Below are 21,133 nucleotides of genomic sequence, written 5' to 3'. Positions count from 1 at the left end.
GAGACAAGGACCGGCTCACAAAATGGCCAATGAACGCAGCGACTGCACAGACCTGGGGGCGACATGACCTTCCGCATGGCGGGACGATGGGGAACTCTGGTATGAACACTGGCCAATCCCAGGTAGGTGCTCCGATGACACGGGGCCCTCACTTCAGTGCCTAGGGCCCATATAAGCGCAACAGCCAGGGCAATAAACCAGTCTCATTTTCCAGGGCTTTGGTGTGTGTGTCATTCTTCTCCACGCTCGCGTAGCACGAACGCTATACATACAACAAATAATCTGCAAGGAATAAATGAAGTATTTCCAAGATTCCAAAAGCTCACTTGTATGTAACCAAATACTGGTTCCAGGGTAAAATTTGTGTGAGTGGAATTTTAGAAAAATAAAAATACCATCAGCCAACTTACAACCTCCCACGGTTCAACTCCATCTCTAACTCCCAGCAGATGCTGCCTGCATACATATTTCTGCAATGCTATAATCATGATAGAAAGAAAATGGTATAAGATAGTGTGCGAGGTCAATGATTATTTGCACACAAGACAGATACCGAAACATAACCTATCTCTTCGAACTAATTCGCCTACCAACAAGGAACTGGGTGATTTAAACTCAAGTAAATGGGAAAGAAGTTTGCATTATGTTCTGAGCTGCATTCACCATCTTCTGTAGCTTTTTCTCACCTTGAGCAGAGCAGCTCCTATACCATGCTGCGATGCATCGAGTAGGTTTTCAATGGCACACCTGTAGTTGTTGGCAGAACGTTTTCTAGGAAGGTAGAGGTGCTGGTGTAATTTCTTGCTTATTGGATTAACGTCTAAGGTAATTGGAAATGCTTATTCATATAACCATATAACAATTACAGTACGGAAACAGGCCATATCGACCCCTCTAGTCCGTACCGATTTAAGTGATCTCCTCTAGTCCCACCTACTTGCTTTTTGTCCATAACCCTCCAATCCCCTCTCATCCATATACCTATCAACCTTTCCTTAAATGACAAAATTGACTTTGCTGCGACCACCTTTTCTGAAAGGTCATTTCACTCAGCCACCACTGAGTGAAGTTCTGTCTCACATTTCTTCTAAACTTTTGCCCTCCAACTCTTAATTGTGACCTCTTGTTTGAATCTCACCTTCCCTCAAGGGCAAGAGCCTATTCACATCTACTCTATCTATCCCCCTCTATCAAATCCCCTCCTCAACCTTCTACACTCCAATGAATAAAGACCTTATCTACTCAATCTTTTTTTGTAATCTAGATTCTGAACTCCAGGCAACATTTTAGTAAATCTTCTCTGCACCCTCTCTAGCTTGTTGATAACCTTCCTATAATTTGGTGACCAGAACTGTACACAGTATTCTAAATTTGACCTCACCAATGCCTTAAATAGTCTCAACATCACTTCCCAACTCCAATATTCAATGCTTTGATTTATAAAGGCCAACATACCAAAAGCCTTTTTCACATGAGATTCCACCTTCAAAGAACAATGAACTGTTATTCCTAGATCTTTCTGTTTTTCTGCATTTTTTACTGCCCTCCCGTTCACTGTATATGTCCTGTTTTGATTATTCTTTCCAAAATGAAGCACTTCACTTTTCAGTATTAAACTCCATCTGCCATCTTTCTGCCCACTCTTCTAAGCAGTCCAAATCCTTCTGCAATCTCTGAAAACCTTCTTCACTATCCACAACGCCACCTATTTTTGTACCATCCACATATTTACTAATCCAGTTTACCACTCCATCATCCAAATCATTAATGTAAATGACAAATAACAAGGGTCCCAATACTGATCCCCTAGCCACACTACTTGTTACTGGCCTCCATCCTGACAGACAGTTATCCACCATGACTCTCTGGCATCTACCTTCTAACCACTGTTGAACCCATTTGACTATCTCAAAATTAATACCTAGCGCCTGAACCTTCCTTACCAACCTTCCATGTGGAACCTTATTAAAGGCCTTACTGAAATCCATAGAGATAACATCTACTTCTCTACCCTCATCAACATTCCTAGTCACCTCCTCAAAAAAATGGTCCTGCACCTGGATACAAGCTCATTAGGCATAAAACTTGAAAAGTGTGTAAATCAAAGGATATCTGTACCAATGGAAAAAGGGCATGGCAAATAACCCTGCTAGAGTTCATGCCCACAATCAGTCACCCATTTGATTGTTTCAGGAATCATGTTATTCTCCCACATTCTCAATAGCCCTCAGATTTTACTATTCGACAGCACACTAGCAACATTTGACAAATCCTCTGTAGAGAAATATTATTTATTGAATATTTTATTTCTCATTTGTTAATGCTTCTGGAAAGAGTTTATCCAAAACTATTATTAAACATTTATTTTAATAAGAAAAAGTTTAACATTACGTATGTTGAAAGAAGAGAAAACATGCAGATGTTGTTGAAAATTTTCAATAAATATTTAGTTCGGCCCTCGACTTAGTCCAAGTTTTTAATTTTGGCCCTCCGTGAATTTGAGTTTGACACCCCTGGCTTAGACTGTTGAGCCTGTTCATATAGGCTAGCACAACATTTGCTGTAAAGTTCTGTATTCTAGGTACCTGGGAGAGGGGACAGTATATTAAATGCACTATGTGCATTTTGTTTGTACACAGTCTAGTAGCTTCTATCATGTGACTATATCTGATCTTGTATCAGTCAGTAAAATTTGGTCATATACCATTCCCCAGCCCCAATTTACCTCATCTCCGCAAGCGTAAAAGGTTCTGTTCCTATTCCTAATTACCCAACCAGTCTGATTTATAACAATGAAGGAGCCAAACAAATATCTCTTTCAACTTCAAGCTTGCTTCATATTTTCGATAGCAATCACCTCCAGCCAACACCCAGCAGATAAATCCGTGCAATCTTGGGGGGTGGGGGGGTGGGGGGGGTGGAGGGGCCAAAGCATACGCCAGTCAATGCCCCATCTAATGCATCACGAGCTTTGGGGTGGACTTGTACGCCAGTCAATGGGGCATATCAAGCAGCTAGAAAATTAGGGTCAACTTATACGCCGGATATACCATAAAACCCTTAAAATGAGGCTAAAAAGGGGGGGGGTGGTGGTCAACTTATACACTGGTCCACTTATACACCGAAATATACGGTGGATGCCAAGGAGGACTCAGTTTCAAATTCTGTCATGTCAATAGGCATGTCATAATAGAACACCAAGTTCAAGGGAAGACAAAGAGGAGATAGAAATAAATATTCCATGGTTGTTCACCACGGTCATGGATAGGCACACAATGCAGCCTAATGCTAGGATGTCTCGAGTTCCACAGCCCTATGGTTGAATTGCCGGCCAACAGCATGTCATGGCGCACATGAATTATGGTTATCTCATCAATGTAATGGAGAGCAAATAGACCCAAGAGATCCAGAAAGTAACAAAAAGGTAGTAACCAAGAAATCAGGACATTCAGAAATAAAAACTTACAAAGATATTCGTGTAACATCCACTCTCCTGAAGAGAAGTTACAAGACACTACAATAAAAATATGAATAGAATGAAATAGGAAGATTTCTTCTCTGAATTGTAAAATAAAACGCATGCATAACCATCAAAAGCAATTACAGTGAACTTACATACTCCTTGTATTAGCTCTTGCTAATGCTTTGATGGTACCCTGTTCCAACAAAAAATACTTTCAACTTGATCCTATACAGTACAGGCAATCCTCGGGTTAAAAATGAGTTCCGTTACCTTGAGTCGGTACAGGTACATACGAACCCTATTCAGCATCAGTTAGTCAAATGTTTATCTTAGGGATATAGCACATATAGTATATATTTTACCTTTATAGGAATATGAAACACTTCCCAATATACTAAAACATCTTAAACATGACAATGCAGTACATAATAATACAGGTAATAATACAGTACGGTACGCAATAATAAAAGTAACTCTACGTATGGTCATAAGATGATGATTAAAAGTCAACACTTACAGGAGAAGATGATGGACAAATGGCTATAGTACAGTATAGGTACTTTCAATTTTGAATTCCGAATCTGTTCCCACACTTGAGACATGGGGTACACTATTCTTTCGCTATGCTAGGCAATGGCAGCACCCCTGACCCCACCGCCCTCCTGCATCTTCGCTCCTTCTGATCCGCGCCTGGCTCCTTCGCTCCCCCTCCCTCCTCGGTGGTGCAATCACACTTTAAGGCCAGGCTGCCATTTTGCGGAGCCAAGCGCGGCCCCACGCCGAGCCGATACCAGAGGCATCGAGATGGTGAACACTGCTTCTTCTTCTTCTCCTCCCTCCCCTCCACTGGTCCGCTCATCCCCTTGCCTGCCTGCTACTTTGCCCAGGCCACATGCAGCGTAGCCTGACAGCGGATGTGTGTCACCGGCCACATGATGATTGACAGGGCAGCGAGCCAATGGAAAGCGAGCTCTGCTCAAATGGACATCATTCTCCTTCCAGCCGGACTATCGGTTCACAACTACAGGTTGTCGTAAATCAGACGTTTTCAACCCAGGAACTGCCTCTATATGCAATACTAAAACTAGTACTGGAATATCGCAGAGTAACTAAAATTAAATAGGGAGAAAATACTTACTGTAGTTCCATCAACAGCAACGTACACCTTTGACCGGCTGGAATATACTTCAATGTCCAGAACCTTCCGGCCATGCGATGGCCTACGAGCAGTTTCCATATTAGGCATCGCATTGTCTACCACGAACAAAACAAATATCCATAAAACACCTGTAGAGACATGCTGGTAAATAATGGGAGCTGGAAGAATAAAGTTACACCAAATAGGTAAAAAGCCATTAGAAAATATCTGTTTAAGGTAAGTGGAGAAAAGTTTAGTGGAGAGATCAGAGATAGTTTTGTTTTAGAACACATGGAAATTGGTGCCTGGAATTCATTATCTGGGGGAGGGTGATTGAAGATAATACAATATGGACATTTAAAAGATAAGCACGTGGATGTAAGAAAAATGGAGGATTATGGGCTGTGAGGGATGAAGGGTTAGATGGAGTTGAATAGATTTGCATGGGTTGAAAGGCTATGCTGTATGTACAATTTGAGGTTATAAGGTAGTTACACTCAGCATACAGAAGTTGCTGGCAATACTGATATTTACTGTCCACTCCTAATTAGACTATGAACCTTTGTCTTGAATGTTCTGTTTATTGTAGAGAATATAATCAAAAGACCAAATGGGTAGATATGTTTTGGTAAGCTGTAAGATTTATTCATAATTATGGAATTAATTAATATTTATGCACCAAGCTATGATGACAAAGCCTTTATGAAGGATTTTTTTTAAACTGCTGAGGAGAGACAAAATATTTTGATAGATTTTAATTTCTGTCTGGATCGGAAATTGGATAAATCTGTAAGAACAGTAACTAGGGCTCAGGCTGCTAAAATGACATTACCTTATATAAAGAATTTAAATTTGATTGATATTTGGAGGCAGCTTAGATTGACTATTCTTTCTACTCAAGGGTACATGAATCACATACAAGAATCTATTTATTTTGACTGTAGGCTGGACTAAAAGGTAGGGTGATGAAGTCAGAATATTTATTGAGGCTATTTTCTGATCACTCATCGCTTATGCTGACTATTTCAATAGTGAAGAAACAGGAAGGTGTTTACAAATGGCGTTTTGACCCCATAATGTTAAAGCGGGAGAATTTTAAACAATTAATAGGCAAGAAATAGAGATCTTTTGTGAAACAAATTTGGGATCAATGGATAACAGCTTTTTGAAGGCCTTTTTGAGAGATCAAATTATCTCATTTATGAAAAGTCTGAAGAGAGAATATAATATATAATTAAATAATCTGGAAAGTGATATTGGAAATAGAAAAAGAATATCAGAGAACAGGTGAACAAGATGAATATAGAACAATGGAAAACAAAACATTATAAGACCTTAAAAATGTACAGAGTGGAAAAAAACAAAACTTAAAAGTATGCAGAAATATTATGAACTGGGGAAACTGGCTCATAAGGTGCTGGCATGGCAATTAAAGGCGGAAGAGTCAACAAGGGTGATAAATGCAATACAGAAGCATGCCAATGTAGTTGCATATAATCAGAAAGAAATAAATAATGCCTTTCGGCGATACTATTCTGAGCCTTATAAATAGGATATACCGGGGGAAGAAAACAAAATACGTGAGTTCTTAGAAGGGGTTGAACTTTATAGATTGGATGGAAATGATAGAAATGACCTGGAAGCCAATTTTACAAGGGAAGAGAATTAGAAAGCATTGAGCATGTTGCAGGATAACAAGTCTCTGGGAGAGGATAAGTTTCCACCTTCTATAAAGAATGTAAAGATATGTTAATGCCTTACTGATGGATGTATTGGATCAAGCGGTGGAGACACAAACACTTCCAGAATCTTTTTCAATGGTGATAATTACAGTATTTCCCAAAAAGAATAGAGATCCATAAAAAACGGTGTCATATAAGCCAATTTCTCTTCTTAATGTTGACTACAAAATTGTAGCAAAGGCGTTAGCCAATAGGCTGGGGCAATATCTACCAAAAATAATACATCCGGACCAGGTAGGATTTGTAAAGGGTAAACATTCAGCAAATAATCTAGCCAGACTGTTTAATATAATACACATGGCAAAATCAGGGCGTAATCCAAATATAACAGTTTCTCTAGACGCAGTAAAAAGCATTCGACTGATTAGAATGGCCGTTTTTGTTTAAAACATTGGAGAAATTTGGTAATAGGAAGGGGATTCATCAATTGGATTAAAGCGTTATATCACAATCAGCAGGCAAATATAATTACGAATAGTCAAATGACAAAAGTATTCCCTTTGAGTAGATCGAGTAAGCAAGGATGCTGACTATTCTCAGCATTGTTTATAATGGCAATTGAACTTCTGGCTGAAATTATTAGAAGAGATCCTGGGATTAAGACGATCCTAAAATTATTTATTTGTGGACGATGTATTATATTTGTCAGATCCAGAAGGGTCCTTCGAAAAGTTACAGGAGACCCTCAGAAAATATGGTAGAGTTCAGGTTATAAGGGTAACATAGACAAAAGTGAATAATCCCCTTAACAAACCATGATTACAAAAGATATAAAAGAAGCAGTAAGTTTGAATGGAAATCAGATAGGATTAAATAAGTAACAGACAACAATTTACAAAATCTGTACAAGCTTAATTATGTTCCTCTGCTTAGTAAATAGAACAGGATTTTCAAAATTGGAAGGATTTGCCAATAACACTAATAGGAAAAGCGAGTTGTGTAAAGATGCCAAGACTTCAATACTTGTTCCAATCATTACCCAAAACTTTACCCAATAATTTTGTTTCAAATTGTTAAAGAATTAAGTAAGACAATTCCTATGGAATAATAATGGGCCCAGAATTGCATTGGAAAAACTAACCTGAAATTTTACATTAGGAGGGCTGAGACTCCCAGGCTTTAAAAAAAATGTTATCTGGCTGCACAAGTAAGATTTTTAGCATACTTTTTTGAAGAGAGTTCACCAAGATGAATGAAGCAACAGCTAAAGACTTTATAAATGGAGTATTAAATCAATAAAAAGAAAGATAAGTAACACTATCGGTACGAAAAGTGAGTATTTCACTAAGAGCTCCATTATGTAACAATGTATTTTTTGAATATGGATATAAAATTCTAAACACATGGTTACAAAAGGGTATACGCTGTATAGTGGACTGTTATAAAGATGGTGCTTTGATGTCATTTCAACAAATGAGACAGACCTAGGAGTACCTAATGGAACATTTCTATGTTTTCTTCAACTGAGAGCATTCCTGAGGAAATGATGGGGACAGGCATTGACTCCTCCAGGAGTTAGTGAAATAGAACGAATGCTGTGGGTGGGTAATATGCCCAAATTTATTACCAGAATGTATTTTGTTCTTCAGTTAGAAAGTGCTAAACCTGGTTTACAGAGATCAAGGGAAAGGTGTGAGTCTGACTTAGGTGTTGCAATATCAGAACAATCCTGGTCTGAATGGTGTGTATATAGTGTAACTTGAACTATTAATGAGAGATATGGGTTGGTTCAATATAATTTTGTTTTAAACATCAGCTGTATCTCACTCCACAGAAGTTGCACAAATCTAAGCCAGAAATGCCAGAATTGTGTTTTAGGTGTGCAAAAGAGGTATTATTTCATTCAACTTGACCATGTTGGCAACTTGGCAAGATATTTCTGAGGTATTGGTAAAAATACAGAGGAGGAGGAATTCCTTGAATGTTTACGGGACGGTTATCTAGACCAATATGTCGAGGAACCAACTCGGGAGCAGGCCATTTTAGACTGGGTATTATGCAATGATAAGGGGCTAATCAGCAATCTTGTTATACGAGGCCCTTTGGGTAGGAGCGATCACAATATGATCGAATTCTCACTTGACATGGAGAGTGATGAAATTAAAACCGAGACTAAGGTCCTGAATATAAATAAAGGGAATTATGATGGTATGAGACGGGAGTTGAGTAAGATTGATTGGGTGGTGTTTATGGGGGAGTTGACTGTGGATAGACAATGGAAAGCATTCACAGATCTAATGGAGAAATTGCAAAAATCGTTTATACAGCTTTGGCATAAAAATAAACCAAAAAAGGTGACTCAACCGTGGATAACAAGGGAAATTAGAGACAGCATTGGGTCCAAAGAGAGCATATCAATTGGCCAAAAAAAGTACTGCAACCGAAGACTGGGAGCAGTTCAAGATGCAGCAAAGGAGGACAATGGGATTAATCAAGAGAGCAAAAATAAATTACGAAAGTAAGCTTGCGGCAAATATAAAAACCAACTGCAAAAGCTTTTATAAATATGTTAAGAGGAAAAGATTGGTGAAATCCAGAGTAGGTCCTTTGCAGTCGGAATCAGGGGAATATATAATGGGGAATAAGGAAATGGCAGACCAATTAAATTCTTACTTTAGTTCTGTTTTTACAAGAGAGGATACAAATAACTTCCCAAGGATGTTGGGAAACATAGAGACTAATGCAAGGGAGGAGCTGAAAGAAATCAGTATCTCTAAGGACATGGTCTTGGGGAAATTGATGGGATTGAAGGCAGATAAATCCCAAGGGCATGATAATCTACATCCTAGGGTACTCAAGGAAGTGGCCATTCAGATAGCAGATGCTTTAAGAATTATTTTCCAGAACTCGATAGACTCAGGATCAGTTCCCATGGATTGGAGGGTAGCTAATGTTACCCCACTATTTAAAAAGGGGGGTAGAGAAAAAGCGGGGAATTATAGGCCGGTGAGCCTTACATCAGTAGTGGGCAAAATGATGGAATCCATTATTAAGGATGTAATAGCGGAGCATATAACTAGCAGAGAAGGAATCGGACGGAGTCAACGTGGATTTAGAAAAGGTAAATCGTGCTTGAAAAATCTATTGGAATTCTTTGAGATGGTGACAGGTAAAATAGATGGGGGAGAGCCAGTGGATGTGCTGTACCTGGACTTCCAAAAGGCCTTCGATAAGGTCCCGCATAAACGACTGGCTTCCAAAATCAAGGCTCATGGGATTGGGGGCAAAGTATTGATGTGGATTGAGAACTGGCAGGCAGGTAGAAGACAGAGAGTTGGGATAAATGGCTCGTTTTCTGAGTGGCAGGCGGTGACCAGTGGGGTACCACAGGGATCTGCACTGGGACCCCAGCTGTTCACAATTTACATTAATGATCTGGATGAGGGGATTGGATGTAATATCTCAAAATTTGCAGATGACACTAAGCTAGGAGGGGTTGTGTGAACGGAAGAGGGGGTCAGGAAGCTCCAGTGTGATTTGGATAAATTGAGGGACTGGGCAGATACATGGAAAATGCACTACAATGTGGATAAATGTGAGGGCAGATTACTATTTGAATGGCAATAGATTAAGAGATGGGGAAGTGCAGAGAGACCTAGGGGTACTTGTATATCAGTCTCTGAAGGCGAGCATGCAGGTACAGCAGGCGGTTAAAAAGGCAAATGGTATGTTGGCCTTCATATCAAGAGGGTTTGAGTATAGGAACAAGGATACCTTACTGCAGCTGTACAGGCCCTTGGTGAGACCACACCTGGAGTATTGTGTGCAGTTTTGGTCACCTTATCTAAGGAAGGATGTTCTTGCAATGGAGGGAATGCAGAGATGATTCACCAGGCTGATACCTGGAATGGCAGGATGACTTATGAGGAAAGATTGCGCAAATTGGGATTGTACTCGCTGGAGTTTAGAAGATTGAAAGGGGATCTCATAGAGACATATAAAATTCTGGCAGGACTGGACAGAATGGATGCAGATGGGATGTTTCCAATGATGGGAAAATCCAGAACCCGGGGCCATGGTTTGAGGATAATAGGCAAACCATTTAGGACCGAGATGAGGAGGAATTTCTTTACCCAGAGGGTGGTGAATCTGTGGAATTCATTGCCACAGAGGGCAGTAGAGGCAGGTTCATTAAATATATTTAAGAGGGAATTAGATATATTTCTTCATTATAAGGGTATTAAAGGTTACGGAGAGAAGGCGGGGACGGGGTACTGAACTTTAAGATCAGCCATGATCTCGTTGAATGGCGGAGCAGGCTCGAAGGGTCGAATGACCTACTCCTGCTCCTATCTTCTATGTTTCTATGTATTAACAAGTATTACAAGATGACCTTCCCAGGTGATCCAGAACTTTATTTGTTAGGCAATTTTATAGATATAACTAATGATTTTACAGAGTTTCAAATTTTGTTTGTTAAAATTGCACTAAATGTATTGCAAACACATGGAAGTTGGACTCTCCAGTTACCTTGGTGAGGTGGATAGCAGTGAAGTTTAGTTGTACACCAATGGAAATAATAACGCACAATTTAAGGAACAAGTATGATAATTTCTTAAAATATGGTGACCATATTTTAACTATGTTGGTGCCCAACTTTAATAATGCTGCTAAATTCAAAAGTGATCTCTCCCTGAATCCTGAGGTTAATTTAAACTATGAACTCTGACGGTGTACGAAAAGGTATTTAGTAAAGGCGGGGGGGGGGGGGGGGGGGGGGGTGGGGGGAAGGGAGGGAGTAAAGTTAGGGTTTTTTTTAAACATGTGTTTTTTTCATTGGCTTCATATAAAACTTTTTAAAATTGAAATAATTGTCAATTTTTTAAGAAAAATAAGTTTAAAAAAAAACAAACCATATTAAACCACAATGCAAATCACTTCTATTGATTTATGTTACATGTAAAAATAGAATAGTAACAATTTAAACCTGCAATCTCAAAAACATTAATGTGTAATGATTACCCCATCAAGGTTTATTCCTCTTAGCAACTTTAAACTGCCAAACTGGACTCAAAAGGCCATGTTTAACACTTCACTGAAACAGGTTTGCCAATTTGGAGCCTGAGAAAATATTCTGTGTAAATCAAGATTATAAAAATAAACATTAGTGAATTCTCTCTCCATATTAAAAACCCCTCTTTAATTTTACTAATTAAATGTGAAAAGAACTGACATCACATCTCCCAATAGAAAATGAGAAATAACACATTAGCATGGTTAACAAAACAGAAATCAAAATATTGTAGAGTTCTTCACAGAAGCTCACCATAATCTTCTTCTAGCTCTTCCTCATTTGCTGCTCTTCTTGTGTCCAAAATAAGCTTGATGTTGACAATTATTGTCACAATTAAAAACAGAAGTGCACCAGTCTGGAAGACAGAAATGATCCATCTTACGTTGATAAAAACATCAAAATGCAAAAACAAAATATTAAACATGAGCCCAAACAGCTCAGTAGAGGAGATCTTTGTACTGACAATAACCACACCAGCAGTGCGAGTATATGACAGCTTTAATAAACTAATATGTACACTAAGAGGTCTGCCTTGTCTCCCTGCAAGACGAACCTGGAAGGCTAGACTGTAGCTCTGGACTGCTTTGTACACAAGGTTACTTGGATGACCCCTGGTGACCTAGTGATGTAATTACATATCACCACACTCTTAGTTCAAATCAAAACACATTTCATGAGCTGCAGAGATATGGATGACAACAAAAATGGTGTCCTGCCAGTATACTATATACGCATGTTTTACACTTTATCTTCACAACTTGGTTACATTTATTGCAATGCATATTTGAAATCAACGCCAGGCAGCTTTTGGACATCCAAATTCACACTGATTTGACCCTGCTCGCACCTCACCCCACTCACTGCAGTTTCAACACTTGCTTTACATCCGCCTGATGCTGAAATAAATTAAAAAATGAGCAACATTGACTAGAAATGTCAGGAGGCCTTCTGCTGATTCGACATCCAAAAAACACCAAAACCAAATAAAATATACAAGTGCAAGAGTGCACAGTGATACTTTAGGAGGTACGTTAGCTGGCACCCTTAATAATAGAAAGTATTAAACAGTTACCAGCTATAATTGTGTGGCCGAGTTCTACCAATTCTTTAAAAAAATCCAAATTCAGCCTCCAATTCCAGGTTTCAAAGCCACAGGCTTTGGGATTAACCATAATCACTTGCTGTGGATTTGAGGGGATCTGTCCCTTGCTGGATATTCCAAATACATTTGGAACCCAATCTGAGCCAGCAATCTCCATGGGTATGCAAGAGTGTTGCAACCCTTCCCTTCGCTACCCCCTATTCCATCCCTTCTCCCCCAAGAATACTATGAAATTGATCACTCTTGGAAATATCCTACTGCGACAAAATTCTCAGTAAGGTGGCTTTTTAGGTAGCGTTATAATTCGCACATGCCTTGTCTGATTTGGAAGAATAGTAAATGGCAAAGGCCCATACAGTAATGGGGAGAATAATCCAAATGGATCCAAAGAGCCTGATGCTGTGAGCCAGCATCTAACCCTGCTCATATCGTCCCATCACTTCTTGCCCCACCCATACTTTTTTTTTAAATGCTTCCTTGTTTACAGTCTCAAAACAGGGTCACATCCCAAAACATTGATTGAGAAGTTCCCCCATCTGAGCAAAACACAATCTGCTGGAGTAACTCAGCCATTCGAGCAGCATCAGTAAGAGAAAACTATGTCAATTTTTTGGGCCAGAACCCTTCATCAAGAGCAGTCTTTACAGCAGATGGATATTTTACTCCAGTTTCCAGCATCTGCAGTCTCTGGTGGGCCTTTATCTTACCCATCTGACCCATCGAGTCCCAACAGCATCTCATCGTATCTTTGGGAATCTTACAGTCAGGCAAGTGAACTTGTTTTTCCCCACTGATCAGAGGAGCCTGGTCAGAGCCTAGAGAATACGAACTGGGAAACGACGCCAACATTGGTGCCTGTATCCATCCGTAGATTTGGAAGCTTTTGCAGAGACAACGTTGATGGTAACTCTGGAGCGAAACCACAAAGTCTGCATACGCAATGAATGGAGTAAATACCTACACAAAATTGCTGGAGAAACTCAACAGGTCCTATGGGGAAAAGATAAATAACCATTGTTTCAAGTCCTAGACTTTCATCAAGGCACCATTTAATGTATTTAGTTGCTGGAAAATCTGCAGCGTTATGAAGTCGTACGGACAGAAAAAGGCCCTTTAGTTGTCACATCTAAGCACCATCAAATGTGCATTTGCATGAATTACATTGGCCAGCACTTGATACTTTTCCTTTTAATGTACTGGGAATGCTGGATGTTACTTTGAAGACATAAGAATCTCTGGCTCTCCCACTTACTCAGGAGCCCCTATTACACATGGCTTGAAAGCCGGGTTTTATCCGCCTTTCGAGCTCTGTGCTTAAAATAAAATTGAAGGCGGATTGGGGGGGCGGGGGGGGTCTAGAGTTACCCGTCTTCAATCCGCCAAGGTAGGCACTCTCAGCGGTGGAGCATATTGATGCAGGACCTATCTAAAACGGTCGACCCACATTGCCGGGTCAAAATGGCAAGGGAAGACATCGTTGCGATGTTGGGTCCAGAAAAGGGTCATAGTCAGTAGTGAGTAGAGCAGTGGACGCTACGGTGCAAGGTGTGTGAAGGTCGGCACCGCCTGTGTGAATCAGATTCGGTGTGTTTGGACACAAAGGTTTGCAATCAAACTTAACTTTTATTAACACACAATTTGTAGAAGACCGTGGGTAAATGTTACATGAATAAAGCACACGCACGCGTACAATTTATGAAAGAGTGTGGGAAAATGTTAAACAGAACACAATTACTGTTCCTATTTCTTATGGTCTTATAAAAGTGTGCTAAAAGGATGCTGAATACAATTAGCCTTAGCCTGCCCTTGTAACTGCCGATTGGAGTTGGCAGGGAAAGCATATCTCATGCTTAGTTTAGATTACAATTTGATTACCTATCACATCAACAATGGAACATTTAGACACTTAATGCGCTGGCGCGCATTTGTTAGCAGAGAGTTACAGTTGCTATAATGCAAAACTGTTCTGTGACCTCAATCTCAGCAGCCATATTTTTTGAGTTTGAATGTCTATCTGTGAAAATTGCTAAAATCAACAGAAATAGTCAACCACTTATAAACTGCATAGTATTATAACAAATTCCCACACTCCTTTATAAACTGTGCACGCATGTGCTTTATTCCTGTGACATTTTCTCCAGCTCCTTTATAAATGTGCGCGCCTGAGTGCTTTATTCCAGTTAATATTTTCCCACACCCTTCTATAATTGTTGTGCGTTAATAAAAGCCATGTGTGATTGCTAATCCTTGTGTCCAGACCCACCGAATCAGATTATTTTCTTAACTCAATGTCACATCAGGTGCCGACACTGTTGTGCTACACATCCCGCACCTCCTTTGCTTCAGGAAGTCGGTTTGCTGTGTAAAAGGTCTCACGGAGCCAGCTTTTTTCTGTTTTGCATGAACAAGCAAGCAAGCTTCCAAAGATAGGTCATATAAACTGCAGCTTTTCAGTGTAAATGGGGCGAGGGATTTAAAATGCCCTTTCTGCTGAGAAGTAGCCGATATGGAAAGTGAGCTTCCAGTCCTCTTTCCTTTTCCTCAATCTCATCTCCTGTCCCTCCCTCCGACCAACTCTCTTCCTTGCTTCACCTTCCCCCATCCTCCACCCCTCCCCTTCTCCTCTCGCCCTTGTCGTCCCTATCCCTTCTCTCCGTCCCTCCATCTCCTCTATCCAACCTGTCCCTCCTCCTCCACCTTTCTCCCTTTTCCCCTTCCTCCCCTCCACCTTTCTCCCTTTTCCCCTTCCTCCCCTCCACCTCTTTCCCTTTCCACCTTCGTCTCCCTCCTCTCCCTCTCTACTCCCCTTTCTCTCCCCCTCTTCCTCTCTATACTCCCCTTTCTTTCCCCCTCTTCCTCTCTACTCCCCTCTCTCCCCCCCTCCCCCACCAGTTCCTCGCTGTCCCGGAGCGACCCGCCAGGGGGCGGTGCTGGGCCCAGGGCCGAGGCCTCCTTACCTGGCACAGCCTCCTGACGGACCGCTGCCCCCTTAACCTGTACTTCCATGAGATGAACCAGCTCCTGTGCCGCCGCGGGATGAACGGTTTGGCCCGCGGGTTCGGCTTCCACTCGTCCATGAGAGGCGAGTTGCTACCGTCCGATCCGGTTTTCACTCGCCACCATGGACCACCTTCTCCGAGGACGGGACGAGTCCCCCAACCCGCACTCCAACAGCCAGCCCGAGCCTGGACCCTTGGTAATCGCCCACATCACAATTTCACTTCCGGGTCCTTGCTGTGAATACACCGTATTCACAGCCGCCATCTTGGATCTCCTGCCCATTCCGGATATTGCATTGTTGCTGCATTTCTGTTTGTTGTCTGGATTTTCTCCTTACATTCTACCTCATCCCAAAGCTTTTTGCATAGAAGTCGTGCCTCCTCCTATTTTAGTTCTTGTTCTGCATTACCGCTACCCCCACACAAACGCAATCCAGCGATGCCTTTTTGCTTTTTTTAATCGTTTTATCCCAAATATTAGTAATACTTGGGATAAATCAATGAAGTTCTGTGGCAGTAAGAGAAACAAAAGCGAATGCAGAGAATTCCAGGATATTGGCCCAAGAATGATGAAGGCAAGTAATATATTTCCAAGTCAGAATGAAGTGCAAATTTGGAGGGGAACCTATAGTTGATAATACTCCCATATTCCTGGTAAGTATCCCATTTGGTGTGTCACATTTGTGGCCCGAAATGTGAAATTGATAGCACCATCAACACATGATTTACCCATTGAACATCGGCGTGTATTTATTTCTCTGCTTCCATTATTCCACCATTCCACACCTGCATACATCGCGCGCATGCCCTCTGACCTCCGGTCAGGTTAATAGCTCAACCTCTATCTGCATGCTCATTATCATGACATCCCTCCTTTCACTGGAAATAAACTTTATATCTTTATGTGTCTTAACCTTTCAATCTAAGTGTATATCTTGTATGAATATCACCGAACATAATACATTGCTGTATTTCTTTCTGTTTAAATGCAAACACTTTAACACGATCAATAGCATTTTTCTGCCTTCAAACCAACAAAAGCAACATCAAATTCCCTCTTCACAAAATGTAACGTAACCGTGTTATAACCAAATGTAATATAATGGCTCAATATTTTTTCTGTAGTTATACTAATACAATGGTCACCTCATTTGCAAAATGTAAACGTTTAAAATTATACTTTTTTTTGTTATTTTTTTCATTTAATACCAAATAGTCGACTAAAACAAAAATGCAATTCTTACAGCACTCATACATGTACTTTATGATGTATTTATCAAAATCACTGTCCAAATCTTCCCATTATCATTCCTCTTCCTGCATCAAAATACTTCTGATTGTTCGTTACTGCTACTGATGTTCCAAAGTCAAACCACGTCAAGTATAAAATAAATGTTCGGCGCACAGTTTTCCTTTTCTAATAACGCTAAACACAACAAAACAGCAATGATCCAGGTAATCATAGCACAACTTCGCAAAAGTCTCTTTCATGGAGTTCGCGATGGTTTCCTTCCTGACATCCACATATGCGCATTCACTGCATTTTTCACAAGGGCAGCGTTCAGCGTACACCCTTTACATTCTTTCTCTTATTTTTTTTCCACAATCACCACACATTTCCACTTTTCCTTGGCGAGTATCATTACTGCGTTTCCACTGAATCGATGCACTTTTTTTTTCTTCATTGAAACTCATTCCAACTATCACAAACTTTCACTTTCATGATAATGCGAGCACAATTAGAAATATGGCACAAAATCTTCATATCGCTTAGGTGGTTTCCTGTCCCGTCTCAGCCTTCCTGCAATGCTACTGTCGCGACTTGGTTGCTCACCCTCAGTACCGGAAACACTGCTCGCTACGGCCTCTGGTGTTTCTGGTACTCTGGCCACTTCATCGGGAAAACTGGTAACTACTCTGGAACGTCGTCTGGTCCCTCAGGTTGAGCAACTCGTACTGGTTTCCAACCACTTCACTCGGTGCCACTCTGGATTGGTACTTTTTGACACCAGACACGTTTTTTTTGTAGAGGATTCCAGCTGGAGACCTGACTGCCACCATACAGCCGCTTCTGGATACAACAGTGTAGGGTTGATGGTAATAAGGTGTGTCTAGCTTACCACCACTCTCTTGCCTCACAAGAACATTATCTCCAGGCATGATGTCTGAGTACCTGGCCCCACGCCTCGAGTCTGCATCCAGCTTTGCTGCCCCCTTCTTTTCAGCATCGTGGTCCCTCATCTCCTGGTTGTCCCTGATTTCCTTCAGTTCGGGCATTTTTGTGTGGATTTTCCTCCCGAAGAGTACTTCTGCTGGATTTTTTCCTGTGGTTGCATGAGGGGTTGCCTGATAGACAGCTACATAGGATAGCAATGCTTCTCTCCAGTTCTGTCCTTCTGCATGAGCGATCCATAGTCGTTTTTCGATGGACTGATTTTGTCTCTCTACTTCTCTGTTGGCTTGCGGCCATTTAGGAGTTACTTTGTGATGGTGGATGCCTGTGGTCCTCATATATTCAGCAAATGTCTCTGAGATGAACTGTGGACCATTATCAGAGTATAGCGTAACAGGCAATCCATGTCTCGCGAAGATCTCTGCCAATGCTTGTATCGTTTTTTCCAGAGGTCATTGACCTCATCACAGAGTACTCATAGTATCTGCTGTAATAGTTCACCATTACCATGATTGACTCGCCAGTTGGTAAAGGTCCGAGAAAGTCAACAGTTACATCGATCCACGGTCCTGTCGGGAGTTGCGTACTCTGGATCGGCTCTGGGGGATTACTCCTACTTGTGAGTTGACACCCATGGCAGGTTTTGACGAATTTCTCCATGTCTTTATCACAACCTGGCCACCATACTTTACTCCTGAGGTTTTGCTTGATACCAACAATATCTAGGTGTCCTTCATGAGCTAATGATACGATCTTCGGTCTCAACCTCTGTGGTATCACCAATCTACAACCCCTCAACACACACTGCCCGATGCAACAAAGTTCGTCTCTAACGGGAATATATGCCTTGTGAGTGCACTTGTCCCATTGTCCACTTTGGATACATTCTCTAACTTCCATGAGTTCTGGGTCATGTTCGGACTCTCTCTCGACTTCCCTCGTTGTCACAGCTCCCGGTGTCGACTGGATAGCTACGAAGCGTACAAAGCTCTCTGCTTCTGTCTCCAGTTCTGACTTGGATAGTGGGCATTCATCTTTCAACAATCTGGACAGCGGATCAGCAATGTTTGCTTTCCCGGCAAAGTGGACTACTCTGTACTTGTACGGTAGGAGTCTGAGCATCCATCATTCTATCCTGGCACACGGTTTGGACCTGGCGGCATAGATCACCTCCAATGGTTTATGGTCCATGATGAGTTCAAATTCAATGCCATACAAATATGCATGGAATCTCTCGCAGGCCCATACAAGTCCGAGTGCTTCTTTCTCTGTCTGAGAATAACTCCTTTCAACATCTGTCAAAGATCTGCTGGCATAGGCAATGATTCTTGGTCCCTCATCATGCGTCTGGACCAACACGGCTCCTAAACCAACAAGGCTAGCATCCGCTATGACTTTGGTTGGTGCATCCAGATCATAATACCCAAGAGTATCGGCATTCGTCAGACTTTGTTTCAGAGCTGTGAATGCTTCCTTCTGCTCAGGGCCAAAATGGAATGGTACACCTTTCCTGGTTAGTTTCCTCAGTGGTTCTGCCAGTGTAGCAAAGTTAGGGATGAACTTTGTGCAATAATTGACCAATCCCAAGAAACTCCTCATCTCCGTTGCATTCTGGGGTTCACGTGCATCGGCAACAGCTTTCACCTTGGCATCAGCTGGGTTCAGTCCTTCCCGTGTAAGCATGTGTCCCATAAAGTCCATCTCTGAGACACCGAACTGGCACTTGTCTCCATTCACAGTAAGGCCTGCCCCCTGTAGTCTGGATAGCACAAGCCTCAACCATCTGTCATGCTCTTCCTGTGTAGCCGCATGGACTATGATGTCATCAGAAATGTTGGCGACTCCAGGAATGCCTTGAATCACTCGATGGATTTCGTACTGGTAGATCTCAGGAGCTGCATTGATGCCGAACGATAGCCTCTTGTACCGGTACAATCCACAGTGAGTCACAAATGTTGTCACGTCCCTGGATTCTGGCTCCAGCTCTAGTTGATGATAGCCCCATTTTAAATCGATTTTTGAGAACACCTGACTGGTTGTTAACTCCTGGAGTACTTCTTCTACTGTTGGTATGGGGTGTCGTTCTCGAATTATAGCTTCATTGGCCATCCTCATATCAACCCACAGTCTCATGTCACCATTTGGTTTGGGCATGATCGCTACTGGGCTGACCCATTGCGTTGAATGTTCTACAGGTTCAATAATGTCTTGCTCAATCAACTCTTTGATTTTGGCCTCGACTTTCCCACGAAGTCCAAATGGGGTTCTGCGCACTGGTTGTGCTTGGGTTTGACCGTTTTGTCCACTGCTAGCTTTAGTTGTCGACCTTTCAGCTTTCCTACTCCCTGGAAAACAGCGAGGAATTCTTGCTTCATATCCTCGTATGACTGAACTGAATTGATATGAGCTCCAATATGAAGTATTGCCAGATCTTGCGCCATGCGTCTACTCAGCAATTCTCCCCTCTCGTCTATGACAACAAACTCTGCTTCGGTATACTTGTCACCATCTTCAACAGTCGCAGTGAAACATCCAATGGTGTGCAATGGCTTGGTTGCTGTGTATGGATACAGTTTCTTTGACGTACAAATGATCTTTTTTTTTCAATTTCTCCCATAAGTGTCAGTCAATTACATTACTGTCACTGCCTGAGTCTACAATGACCGGAACTGTCACACCACCAATTATCACTGGGACTTTCTCATGATGGTCATCATTCAATGTAAACTGATAGTATTTCTGCCCATCCTAGTTGACGTCATCATCGTCACTTTCTGGGTCACCTTCTATACAGCGAATAGTGCCTTACTTTCTCTGTCCATAATTGCCTTTCTTTCCAGGAGACTTTCCTTTCCCCCAAGCTTTGCCCTTAGAAGCTGTACTCTTCCCATTCTGGTTTGCATTTGACTTGCTTTCGCACTTCTTTGCAAAGTGGTCTTTACCTCCACACTTTCTACAAACTTTGCCTTTTGCTGGGCAGCATGGGTCTTTTGCAATATGACCTCTGTCTCCACATCTGTAACACTCCAAGTCACGTGTCGGCATATTTCTTGGCTGGCTATGGCTATGCAAGAGCCTATTTACTTGTTGACCAACTTTGTCTTTACCGGGCTGGCTTGAGTTGTCTTTCAGTTTCATGGTATGAAATTGCCCCTCAACAGCCTCTAATGCAGCAGCGATTGCTAAAGCATTGGTAAGTTTCAACTCACCCCCTTTTTCAAGCAGTCGCCTTCTGAGTTTGTCTGATCTGCAGTGTTGTACGACTTGATCCAATAACTGGTTGTCCAAATCAGCTGCCACGTAATTGCATCCAACAGCCAGTTGTCGCAATCTCATCACGTACTGAGCGACCGTTTCCCCATCTTCCTGTTTTGTTTTGCGAAACAAATGGCATTGAAATATGGCATTCGGTGTCACCACATAGTGTACATTCAATGCATCTACAGCTTTCTGGTATTCCTCCTTCCTTCCAGTATTCGAAAGCGTCTTAAAAGTTTCCCGA

The 21,133-nt window shown here is 41.6% G+C and overlaps 1 protein-coding gene across 7 annotated transcripts in view; it reads right to left on the bottom strand.

The window, feature by feature from the left end:
- Positions 1-20,920, bottom strand: part of pomgnt1 (protein O-linked mannose N-acetylglucosaminyltransferase 1 (beta 1,2-)) — an 86,295-nt gene extending 65,375 nt beyond the window's left edge. The window contains exons 1-4 of one of the 7 annotated variants that reach the window (XM_069938731.1): positions 20,841-20,920; positions 11,610-11,712; positions 4,602-4,750; positions 687-771 (exon numbers count right to left, since the gene is read on the bottom strand). In XM_069938731.1, coding sequence (XP_069794832.1) covers positions 687-771; positions 4,602-4,714 — 198 coding nt within the window. In that variant the 5' untranslated portion in view covers positions 4,715-4,750; positions 11,610-11,712; positions 20,841-20,920. Of the gene's footprint in view, positions 1-686; positions 772-4,601; positions 4,751-11,305; positions 11,379-11,609; positions 11,713-15,416; positions 15,669-20,840 lie in introns of those variants that run through there. The other 6 variants (XM_069938736.1, XM_069938734.1, XM_069938735.1 and 3 more) reach the window with 6 other exon arrangements.
- Between the last annotated feature and the right edge of the window lie 213 nt (positions 20,921-21,133).

Source organism: Narcine bancroftii, chromosome 5, assembly GCF_036971445.1.
Source record: "Narcine bancroftii isolate sNarBan1 chromosome 5, sNarBan1.hap1, whole genome shotgun sequence".
NCBI lineage: Eukaryota > Metazoa > Chordata > Chondrichthyes > Torpediniformes > Narcinidae > Narcine > Narcine bancroftii.
This window is presented reverse-complemented; position numbering and strand designations above follow the sequence as displayed.